This window comes from Acinonyx jubatus, chromosome D1 (genome assembly GCF_027475565.1).
Source record: "Acinonyx jubatus isolate Ajub_Pintada_27869175 chromosome D1, VMU_Ajub_asm_v1.0, whole genome shotgun sequence".
Taxonomy (NCBI): Eukaryota; Metazoa; Chordata; class Mammalia; order Carnivora; family Felidae; genus Acinonyx; species Acinonyx jubatus.
Window position 1 is genome coordinate 25,505,048 of NC_069390.1, and position 12,461 is coordinate 25,517,508.

General features: G+C 48.2%; 1 protein-coding gene across 6 annotated transcripts in view; it reads right to left on the bottom strand.

Moving 5' to 3' along the window:
• The window catches only part of TRIM44 (tripartite motif containing 44), a 110,068-nt gene that overhangs the window by 16,583 nt on the left and 81,024 nt on the right, over positions 1–12,461 (bottom strand). For 2 of the 6 annotated variants that reach the window (XR_003424979.2, XR_008290390.1), the window contains exon 5: positions 439–642. The exons of 2 other annotated variants lie outside the window; for them this stretch is intronic. Coding sequence is in view for 2 of the 4 variants with exons in the window: in XM_027072882.2 (XP_026928683.2) it covers positions 8,050–8,302 (253 nt within the window). In the remaining 2 variants the exon portion in view is untranslated. Of the gene's footprint in view, positions 1–438; positions 643–1,896; positions 6,771–7,032; positions 8,303–12,461 lie in introns of those variants that run through there. 2 more of the 6 variants (XM_053203307.1, XM_027072882.2) reach the window with 2 other exon arrangements.

Sequence of the window (12,461 nt, forward strand, 5' to 3'; positions counted from 1 at the left end):
CTGCTGGGCACTGAACTAATCCCTCTCCAACATGTTCACATTCAGTGTTTGTAGCAAGAGCCCTAACAGCACCAGCAGTCCATTTTACAGATGAAGAAACACGAGGAACAGAGAAACGAAGTGACATCCCCAAGTCCCACAGGTAGGCGGAGTTGGAACTGCGACCAAGGCTGGGCAGGGGACTCGGTGATGGGTGACAGAGGCACAGGAGGGTGCACGTGAAGTCAGCCTGGCTGCGTTCCTCGCTCCCAGTGGCGCGGGCAGTGAGCTCTGCTGACCGCTGAAGATCTGTCCAAGGTCTTGGACACTGACACTCCAGTTTGGACATCAAAGACCAGAAACCTTCCTCCCTGCTGTAAGGCATCCCGACAGTCTCTCCGCCTGTGACCTCCCTGTAGGACCCTAGCTGCAAGTTCACTATTTTCCTCAGATGCTCACCTTGGTTCTTGTGGGCTCCAGCCAACAGTCGTGCCAAAGGGCCCGGCACCAAGACACCATCCCGGGGACTTAGGGCAGGATGTCTCTGGGTCAGACACTGGTTTCAGTTTCAATCCTGTCTGTCCTGAGGTGAGAGGCATCCACCTCTCACCCTTTTAATTAGGATGCTCCTTTCAAGGTTTCAGCCGATTTCTGCTCTACCCCCTAGAGGGGAACATCTGAGTTAAGTTGGGCTGACACCCCCTTATCTGCCTGCAGGGAGCCAGTGATGAAGGTGGTCTGACAGATCCCTGCTTCTCCCCCACAGCCTCAAGGGGTTCAGGGATTCAGCACAGCCCTCATGCGGTTGTATTATAAATGTGTCTTTGCCACTTGGGCTCCTGGGAGGCTGAATCTGTTTCTCATTCGCCATTTTATCCCCGGTGTTTAGCAACATGCCTGGCACTTAGGAGGCATCTGACAGCTGGCACACAGCACCTCACACAACCTGCACTGGCCTAGGAGAAAGGATTTAGCAGGTAAAGTGGAAGATGGGGAAGAATGGCCTTCAAGGCAGTAACTGTATCCAACAGAAAAGCAGACTTTCTCCTAGGAACACGAAGATCTGTCTCCTTGGAAAACGCCTAACGAGGGTGGTATCATCTGTGAGGATCGTCCACTTTGGAATAAAACCAGGATTCCCAACCAAGCCCTTCTAAGCTGGGTAACTTTGGCAAAGCTGTCTGATAACCTCTCTAAGCCTCAATCTGCTTATCTGTGACACGGGGCGTCTTCATTCACTCCTTTGCTCTTCCAGCGAACAAACGCTCCCCGAGTGCCCACGGTGTATTAGGCACTGTACTAGTGCTGGCATTGCAGCAGTGAGCACGACGACAAGGTCCCCATTCTCATGGAACTTCCTGTCTGGTGAAGGAGACAACTGAGAAACAAGGAAACAGATCGTTTCAGATAGAGGAAAGTATTGTGACGAAGGTAAGCAGGACGCTGGGGCAGAGAATGACGGGCGCATGGGTGCCGGAGGGCAGCTCAAGAAGGGGAAATACCAGGATCTCCCTCCTAGAGTTGCCAGGAGTGTTAAATGAGGTCATAGGTAGGGCATTTAATGTACTTACTGACAAGTAACGAGCACTCAACCGCCTTCAACAGTTTTCATAGTACTCCTATCCCAAAGCCAACTGCTTCTATTTCATCTCACGGCGGCTGAGCCCCTACTGCCTGCCGGTGATGGAAAAACAGGGGGTTCGGCTGGAGCTCACGGACTGGCAAAGAATGCAGCCTATGTGCTATGAGACAAGGAAGAGATGGTAAATTCTGCTCACAGAGACCGAAAAGACCGCCACTCAGTGCTGACAGATGGACTGGTAGTTTCCAGGAAGCCTACGGGGCCAGAAGGAGGGCACGCCAGGTGGAGGGAACAGCCTGAACACACTCCTGAAGATGTGGAGCAGCGCAGCATGTCCAGGGAGCTGTGGGGGGTTCCCAGCGGCTGGAGATAACGTGTGAGAGGGTGCATGAGGGAAAGAGCATCTCAGCAGCAGCTCCTAACACTTATCTTCATGGGTCATGTTCAAAGCGTCTCTCAAGAAGATGGGAGGGATGTGGGTGGGGAAAAGCAGGAGACGAGAAGGGGGTCAGGGCTCCACATGGCGTCTGCCACATGGCCAGCACTCCACAACGTGAACTGGGGCTATGTTTAGAATATTCAGCCTAGGTTCCGTGTGACACTCTCCAAGGCAGCGCAAGCAGAATTTTAGGGGAAAAAAAACACCCAGCAGTAACTCATAATAAAGCCTGCATGGGGGCCAGGCAGGCATCAAGCTGCTCACATGTGATTATGCACCATTAGAGCAAGTCCAAGACTCCCCTTGCATGGACACTACAGTTGCCAATGTATGATGCTGGGGGTCTGGAGTGAACAGACGCTTGCTCCCAAGCGCAGCCCACAACTCCCTCTTTGCCAAAGCCAGACTCACTTGTCTAGGAGTCGAAGGCCTATGCCAGGGACAGTGAGACGGCTCTGAAATAGGGAAACAGTAAACTACAAGGCGGTGTCTTATGCCTAATTAACAACTCAGGCATCTCCGGCCAGCTTATATTCTCTGAAATGAGCATAACTAAGAAGAGGTTTAGAAAAAGGAACCCTTCAGGTGGAGGCCTGACTCCCTGCCTCTTTATTACTCTGTCCTATCCCTGCCCTTGCAGTAAACACTCTTGCTAGGAGTCCCCCCCACCCCCAGGAAGTGGAGAAGGTAAGAAAGCTATCCCTACCCCAATGTTCCAAAAGCTCACGGTACAGCCAAGATCTGGACCGTAGGAATCTGCTCCATTGATGCAGACAGAGAGCCAAGGAGAACATCCCATCCAATTTACATTCGGCGAATCCTGCAAGAGGCTCTCCCCAGGTTCCACGTCAGTGCCGTCAGATGAGAGAGGGCACCAGTCTGGCCAGGAGAGAGGAAGATGACCCAAAGCGCACAGACACACCACACCGGAGAGCCAGACCAAAGAGAGAAAAGAGGAACGAGTGCTGCAGGTCTCGATCTTTGCATGCCATCACCCACTCTCAAGGCTGAACAAAGCCCACTGCTCTGAGTCAAAGGGCTGCCCTAGGCACCGGGGAAAGTCACAGGTACCCAACATGACATCATGGAAAAGGCAGCTACGGCCCCTGTCATGTTCAAAAGATCTCCCCATAAGCCACTAAACCTGAAGACCTTATTGACGTTGTTCCTTTAGGCTGAGGTATGACACTTTTGGCTGAGTCCCTAGAGTGAAAAACTTAGTAGCTATTGTAAGACAAGGGTAGGTCATGGGACCACGTATGCCACTTGAGCACAGATGAGTTTCTGGGTGAGCCAGCTGACATCTTAGAAGCTGACGGGACAAGGTAGATGGTTAAGTTTTGTGAGAGAAAGAGAAATTATCATCTTTACAGGGCCAGGACTAGGGTGTAACCGCAGGGTGCTGAAGGATGCAGATAAAGATTATTAAAGGCATCTTCTGCCTTCCTCCTGTTTTCTTTCTGAAGCCAGCTCTGCTGTAACGCTCAAATGACACAGTCCCACCTCTTCAGACCTGTTCTATCCATCTGCAGAACATCTTGATTATGGCCCAACATAAATCAGATGTCGGAACATTTATTCATGATACCTGAAAAGCAACTGTTCTCCGCTGGGGCCAGCCGGAACAAGATAATCCGAACGCCCCAAAGCATCAGGGGAATGTTCCCCTTAGTATCAAGGAAGGCCCAGTCACCCTCCAAAGCTGCAGAGTTGAGGGGCATCTGTCCGCAATCTAGATGGCTCCCTGCTGTCAGACTTTTTCCACCCTGGCTTTCACACTGAGAGGAGCAGGAAGGACAGAGAAATCAAGGTTTGAATTCAGTCCTTCCACTTATTAACTGGGTCCCCTGGGCAAAACTTACTCCACTGGGCCTCAGTTTCCTCATTTGTAAAATAGGGCCAAGGATTCCAGGTTCTTTATAAATGTAAAAGCATACGGCACATGGTAAATGCTCATACTTAATGAGCTCTTCCCAGGAAACGGTGTGCAAGATAGTGCCTGACATAGCAGACTTTCACTCCATGTAGCTCCGTTCGCTTCCTCCTTCCTGGATCAGATGACAGCTCAGGCTCTCACTTCTGCGTCCCAATCAGAATTCTGTTTTGTATAGGATAGTACACATGTCTGATGGCTCTTCTACACCAGCATGAGACATTACCAGGAAGTGTAGAGAGCTTGTGCTTTCCCCGCCCACTCACCCACTCACTGTTTAAAACATTCCACTGCGATCTTCACTCCGCCCGGCACTGAGGGGTGGAGGGAGGGAATGACAATGAAATAAATATGCCAGCTAACCACTTTGGGGAAAAGATGAGAGAATTCTTTCAGGGCCTGTTTTTAAATGAAAAAACATTTGCTGTGAGACAATAAAGCCACTCCTCTCTAAAAACTATTTTTAGGGCCCTTGACTGAGATATACACGAGAAAGAAAAAAAAAGGTTAAAAAAATGACAGTTCTGTAGATAGAGTTTCAGCAGAGCCTATGGAACCATTTGCTTTATGCTCAGCTGGAAGACAGTGCTTTCCCAAACTGCTTCCCCAAGCTCTCTGGAGTCTGGTTCCCCGCCCCCCCCCCCCCCCAGCTTTATCGAGATATAATCGACACGTAACACCGTGCAAGTTGAAGGTATATGCTGTCATTATCGGGCACGCGTAGATGCTGTAAAATGTCTGCCACAATGAGGTTAACCCATCCTTTGCCTCCTGTTGTTGCTCTTATGATGTCATCTGATGTCCGACAGGCCTTGGAGCCCTGCTGGGCCGGAGGACTCTGGCGGCTAATCACATGCCTCTTCCTGCCCAGTGGAGATGGCAGACCAGGCTTTGGAAATGGGGTGAGATTATCTATAGGGGCCTAGCAACCACGGCGGGAACCGCGGTCCATGTTAAAGAAAAGATGATCACCCATTTAGCTCTTACTCATCTTAACTGGAATGAACGGTCATATCAAGGCTTTATAAAGGGCACTCCTGCCAGGGGTTAAGACCAGACTCTCAAATCAGGCCCACCATAGGAATGCAAAAACTGTCTGGGGGAGGAGTGTAAAACTCCATGAATCTGACATAACTCTGCACTAGAGGCTTTATTTTCTCCTTCCTTTGAACCTCCCCCCTCCCTTGCCCTCCAGTAAAGAACAGTAATGGCATTGAAATCCACAGATAATCCTTAAATCTCTGTGGCAGCTCCAGTTCTAAACTCCTCCTTCACACTGACGGCTTTAACAGCTGTTAACAAGTCATAACAAGGGCCTCTCTTGCTCCAGCCTGGAATAGCAATATCCTCTCCCTTTCCCTGCCCAAATCAGAACCAGCCTTCCAGGCTACGTCTTCCATGCAGGGTGTCCCGACCCTTCTGGCCTGCACAGACCACTCAGCATTCAGCTCTCGGGCTCACAGAGCCTGGGACTTGGTGGTGACCCTGCCCACGGTAGGGGGTTGGGGAGTGGTACAAATGTAGAATCCCAGGGGCTGGTGAGACCAGCAGACCTAGGAGCAACCTGCATGGGGAAATATGCATGAACAACTGCCACGGACGCAGGGCAAGGGTTGGAGCCGGCAAGAGGGGCAGAGGGACAGCCGTGAGCCGTGAGCCAGGTCCATGAACAGGACAATCCATTACAAGGTCCAAACTTCAGAAGGTCCAGGAAGGCTCGGGAGTGGACAAGGTGAGCAGGGCTGAGAGGTCAGGAAGGAGGCTGTGAACAGTGGTGGGCACAGAAGCCTCTTTTATAAAGTCCTGGCTGTGTGGTTTAGGGCACAGCCCAGCAGGTACAAGAGAGTCACACACGACTTAATGTGAAATCTGTTTCCCCGGCACTGGTCGCTGGCCACCACACGTGTCTCTTGGGGTGGTATTAACCCCGTAGGATACTTGGCTTTTTCTCCTCTAGACAGTGAGCTGTTGCTCGAGGGCACGTATTATGACTAAACGCTTACAACCCTGCTTAGCAGCTGTGTGTCTATTTGCGAAATGAAGACACAAGGGATTTGCATTTTTCCTCCATTTCTTGCACCTCATCACCTTCCCCTTGACGAAGACAGTCATATTTAGAAGGCTAAAAAAGAGTGGGAGGCAGTGTGGGCCCCCAGGTGGCAGGCAGTGGAATAATGGCTGGCTGGCGCTGGCGACTGCAGATGACCCTGAGGACACCGCACCGCTCCTCACAGCGCCGACCCAGAGCCACCGCGGAAATGTACTTCCAGCAGCCCTCTGTGCACTGTTCTTGTTTTTGCTTTGTTTGTGGCTGGTGTCAAGAATGTGGGAGTCTACCCATACCATAATCCTCTGCCGAGGACACTTCCGGACGTGCAGGAGAGAGGTGGCAAAGGTGTGAAGCAAATGTCTGCGGCCATTCCTCCAGCTGCCTGCCGGTTGCTCAGGGACCCACCACCCTGCTTTGCTGGAGCAGAGCCTGACTCCCTGCTCACCCCCCACTGCTCTCCCAGAGGTCAGCCGCAAGTTCACATCAGGCAGCCAGCAGCCATTACAGATGGAGTGCCTGCTGGGAATATCTTTCTAGTGTCAAGCAGCCATTAAAAGCACTTAAGGAAATCACAAAAGGGAGGTGGGAGAGTTCTTCAGGGAGGGTATAGGATAGAAAGGGCAGGAGGGAAGGCTTCAGCCGACCTCCCACCTTGGAGGGAAAAACAGGCCATAAAAATTAGAACTGGTTCTAAAGAATGAACCCGCCTCTGGGGAAACTGCAGAGCACTGGATCACAACCATTCTCCTGCCGGGGCCAAAACACTTCAGGGTGCCTGGGAAACAGTCTGTTAACACACAGTAAAATGACATTTTAAGCAACCATGTATTTAAAAAAATTTTTTTCTAATGAGGGGCACCTAGGCGGCTCAGTTGGCTAAGCATCTGACTCTTGATATCAGCTCAGGTCATGATCTTGCGGTCATGAGACAGCCCCACGTTGGGCTCCACGAGGAGCATGGAGCCTGTTGGGACTCTCTCTCTTACCGCCTCCCCACCACCCCCCCACCCATGCTTGAGCTCCCTCTCTCTCAAAATAAATAAATAAACTTTTAAAAAATTATCCAAGGAGCATGCATTACAATTGGCAGCTACATACACTCTCCCATCCCATTTGGACCACATCTCTGGGAAGAAGGCATTATGATGCCCTGTTTCACAGATGTGGAAAACTGATACTCAGAGAGGCCAGTGACTTGATCACATCTGGGGCCCGGATTTGCCCAACTGCAAAACCAATGTTCTTCCCACCAAAAAGAATGTGGGGCGGGGCAGTGACCCTTGCCAGGTGTGCATCGTGCTGACCTACCTGTTGGTACCTGTCACCCCTGGGTTAATTAGCTCTGGGTCTATAGACCACCATGGCCTTTCCTATCCACCTGATTAAAGTAAGAGGAAACCTATCTATCTTAAGTGGGCTAACAGAATCTCTTTGATGACATCTTTCTTCACTCTTCTGGTTGGCAATAACCATCTGAAAGGGAAGGACTGGGTTCTGAAGTAAGTAGATACAAAATCTTGGGAAAGTCACTTTCCCCTCTGCGTTTTAATACCCTCCTGTAAAATGGGTCCAAGAACCCCTACATCGTAGAGTAGTTGTGAGCACTAAATAAAATACCTTATTAAAGCCCTCAACATTGTATCTGGCACAAGGTCCATATAAATGATGGCTATTATTATAAATTGCTTTATTTCAGTGAACAGTTTTAGAAAATACAAAGATTTGGTGTCAACCTGTTCTCATTCAGTAGGTGCCACTTGTTGTTGAGGAAAAATGTAAAGACCCTGAATTTGTTTCATGGCTAAGGACAACTGTAACCAAAGGATGGCAGTGGAAGTACAGACAACTTAAGTCCAGGGAAGAGGGAGCCACAGTCTCTGTGGGGCCGGTCTCCCTGCTGTCCAATCATCTTAGAGTGGACTATGCGCACAGCTATTCAGAGACCAGACGCTTGTGTCTGCATATGGCAGGAACCTTGAACATTTCAGGAGGCAAAAGACATGTGTAGGATGAATTAACGCAAATGGCTCTGCATCTGGTTATATGGTCCCCTGAAGGCACATTTGCTAGAGGAACTCTCTTAAGATCAGCAGCTCCCCCAGAGAGCAGTTCAGGATGCTTCCCGGGCTTGCCCGCCAGCTTAACCGAGCAGGTAGCAGTGAACTGAAAGAGAACCAGGCTGATACTGTGTCCTCACCCCTGCTCCTCACTCTGGCCCCACAGCAGCGCACACCTCTGACCCAGAGGTTCTTGGGCTTCGGTCTCCTACACTTCAGATTCCAAAGCGCTCTGGTGGTAAACTGCAACTTCTTCTGCCGTCTGTCTGAGGAGGAGACGTGAAGCCATTGCTCTAGGAGACAGCTTCTATCTGCACCCTCATTCCTGCACTCCCTTCAGACCAACCCCGCCCCAGGGCAGAAGTGAAATCACTGCCCCTCACCTGGGTGACTCAGTCAGTGAAGCCTCTGATTCCTGATTTTGGCTCAGGTCACAATCTCCCGGTTTGTGAGTTTGAGCCCCATGTCGGGCTCTGTGCTGACAGCGTGGAGCCTGCTTGGGATTGTTTCTCTCCTTCTCTCCCTGCCCCTCCCCTGTTCTCTCTCTCTCTCTCTCTCTCTCTCTCAAAAAATAAATAAAAACTAAAAACAAAAAACAAAACAAAAAAACAAGTCACCACCCCTGAGGAAATGGTGAGCAATGGGGCAGACTGCCCAGCCTTGTGGCTCTGAAGTGTTTGCCTCCTGCTGTGTTCTTGGAGAGGATGCAGCGAGCAGTATGGGCATTTGAGTTTGTAATAATAGAGAATGTGGAACTCAGAGATTCAACTTAGAGCTGGTACGTTCATGGTGTTTTCTTTTTTTCTTTTTTAAGTGTTTATTTATTCTTGAGAGAGAGAGAGGCAGAGTGTGAGCAGGGGAAGGGTGGAGAGAGAGGGAGACAGAATCCGAAGCAGGCTTCAGGCTCTGAGCTGTCAGCACAGAGCCCGACATGGGGCTCGAACCCATGAACTATGAGATCATGACCTGAGCCAAAGTCGGACGCTCAACCAACTGAGCCACCTGGGCGCCCCAAGGTACATTCGTGTTTGAATAATGTATTTGGTCCAACAGAATTTCCTGTAAAATGGAATTTTCCATAGAGGACAGTGTTAGTAGATTTTTGTCATCAAAGAAGTAAAGAACAATAACTTCTTTAAGATTACTGCACTGGTCTTCTCTGGGTTCATATTTCTAGAAAGATTTGGAAAAACTAGTTCTTTCGAGTCTGTGTTCTAAGTATTGACAGAAGAGTCAGGTGATGAACTATGCAAAAATTAAGGCTGCAGAAACTTGGAGGGGAAAGCACTGCCTATGAAACAGAAAAGGACAAACATTGAAATGCTACAGTCTGGATTCTGATAGATTTTCTTTTTTAGCAATAAGAAGCTAGTGAGATTTAAGATCGCTTAGATATAAAAATGTTACTCTCCCCCACACCAAATTTTAGAAAGGGTCTTTCCCTTTTTTGCTAAACGAAAAACATTTCCAGACCCCCCAATCTATGTGCATACTGTATGTACATGTGTATATGACGTCAGGAGTCCTAAACTGAGCACACAATTTTTACTAAAGGGCAACTGGAATAGGTGTGATATAAAAATGTGGGATTTGACAGAAATTTAGGCTACTCTTCTGAAAACCACCAAGTCAGCTTCTTTTGAATTCCTAGAAGCCCTGAATGAAGATTCTTAATAATGGGGCTCACATGCTATCTTCCAGGGTGCCCTGTAACCACCTCAATACCAAGCCTTGGAAAGGATATGTTTGGCATAGATGTATCCGAAAAGATACCACCCTAAGTATCCCCAACAGATAGGTCCAATGTCTAGAGACTTATGGCCCACATATTGTTTCAAACGTAGGGAAACCATTTCTTGGACAGCTGAATACTTCAGCCTCTCTCCACAAAGAAGCCACACTCTACCACAATTTGGCATTTCAAACTCTATGCCTATCATCATCCCTCCACCTCACAGATAGTCTCTCAAGGTAAGGATCGGTTCACACAACTAGCCCCAAACCAAGCACCTTCTGCTCCCCAGTGGGCCTGTCTCATTACTCACCCTCAATGTCAAAAAGGCTGTAACAGTGTGTGGCTGGCTGATGGGGTGATTTGTTGGCACTGAACACATCAGCAACCTTGCCGGCTGTGCACATGAAGGCAAGCTCTCGGGATACCCCAGGACCTGGATCCCTCAATCAGCTAAGCTTTCCCTCTTCCCTTTCTAACAAAATCTGACTATAATTTGTGTCCCTTCAGTAGGCCCAGACACTCATTCATAGAGAAACCTGCTTGCACAGGTTCGCCAATAGGCACAGCAAATTACCTCCAGTGTGTCCTTCCAGAAAAGGGCCAGACTCATTTCAGGCACACAATTCATTCTGACCAAAACATTCTATCTGCTGCATGAATGCAAAAACATATGCATACACACCGGGTGTCCCTCATTTCCTCTAGAGTAATGGGAGCCTGGGCAATACTTTAAGTATTCATTTTCCAGCATAGATTAGAATGGAGCATCGAAAACACCAGTGACATCTGCACGAATACAACATGTACTCATTATGGTCGGTGCTATTACAATGAAAGGAAATGCATTCATAATGGCAGAACATTTGAAATAATGTGTTGCTGGATTCTCTGTCCATAAAGGCAATAATGAAGAAACAGGAGTGGCTCAAATAAATTAACAAGAGTAACAGGGGCATGGGATGGCTTCAAGGGCTCTGGGCAATGTCAGTGAGATGGCACATTTACTGGATCCACGGGGAGAAAGTTCGGAGAGTTTCCAGGTAGAAGAGGCAAGAAGAGCATTAGGAGGACTGAGGCTGGAATCCCGGCTCTGCTCCAGGCTAGCTCTGTGACCCTGTGCAGGTTATGTCAACATCTTACACCTCAGACTGCTCATCTATCAAGTAAGGAGAGCCTGCCTCTTGGGGCCGTGAGGACGAAATGAGAGAACAATGTAAAGTGCTTCGCATAATCTGGTGTGTAATAAGCACACAATCAACATCAGCCCTCATCTGTTGCTGTTGTTATTGCTAAATAAAGGTACAGCTCTGTGATTTCACGATCTCAGTTTCTTCTTCTGTAAAGTGGAGCCAAGAACACCTGCTTCTCCTACTCTTGAGCTTATCATGAGGAAAAGTAAAATGAAATGTGTTTGGCAGACCACTGTTTGGTTGATCTAGTCATTGCTAACTTGCTTCCCTTGCTGGTTTCCACTCTGGAGGGTGGAAGGGTTAAGTATGTGCATACACTGCAGGGCGAGGTGGGGGAAATGTAGCCTGGTCTAAGCCCATGACACAGAAGAATAAGTCTTCTGCTTTGGGTGGGGGATGTTCACTTTTCTGATTAAGACAGACATGGCCGTTTTTCTGACGCCTTTTTCATGCTTGAACACAGATATGATACCCAAAGCCATAGCCCCGTTTTGATCGTATGGCAACAAGTCCAGGGAGCCTCAGAGACATGTGGCAGACTGATATCATTAGCTACTGAACCAAAGCCAGCAGTCACTTCCCTCCAAACATAATATGTGCGACAAATAAACCTCTGTTTGCTTAAGCTACTGATACCAGAGTTTTACTCAAAGCCCAACTCAATTCTGATACAATGCATAAGCACTCTAGAGAATTAAAAGCCTTGCATCTAAGTATATGATCCTTCCACTGCCAAGAATTTCATTCCCTTCGACCCATCTGGCTAATTTATATATGTCCTTTAAACTTAGATTTAGTGATCCCTCCTCTAGGAAGCTTTCCAAGACCCTATGGCTAGCATTTGCCCCACTGTGTGGACTTCTCAAAGCACTCCATAAACACCTCTATCAGTACATGTTATAGTGCTTTGTAATGATCCATTTACTTGTCCCTTTGCTCTCCAGACGCTTAAAATGTCTCCACAGCAAGGATTCTTATTTTAGTCATTTAAAAAATTTCCTAGCACTTCGCATACTACCTGGCACACAGTGGATAACTCATTAAGGATTTGCTGCAATACGGAAGGAACCAATGTAAGAGTGACCGAAAAGGGCGCGGAGTGAATGATAGCCTGTCTAACCTTATTAGCCATTCATATTCCTGAAACGCTGCAAATAGCTTTCTAATTCCTATTACTACGTTCAGGGTGTAGAGGCTGGGAACGCACTGGTCGAGGCAGTGATTCTTAATGTTTCGGAAGTTATTCCACTTGAACCTTTTTGAGTTCATGGCATTCCTTCTACTTCCTAAATTATTTTATGCTCTGTATTTAGTCCACACTTTCCTAAAAAAAAAAAAAAAAAAAAAAAAGTTTTTTTTGTTTTAATTTCCTTGTTGTTTTAGAATTTACCCGTTGGGATAACCAAAAACATCCCGGGAATGACCTCGTTTGGTACCAAAATAAGTGTTCTCATCATCGGGCGGCTCCCTTCCTAGATGTCCCAGTGCCGTCTGTG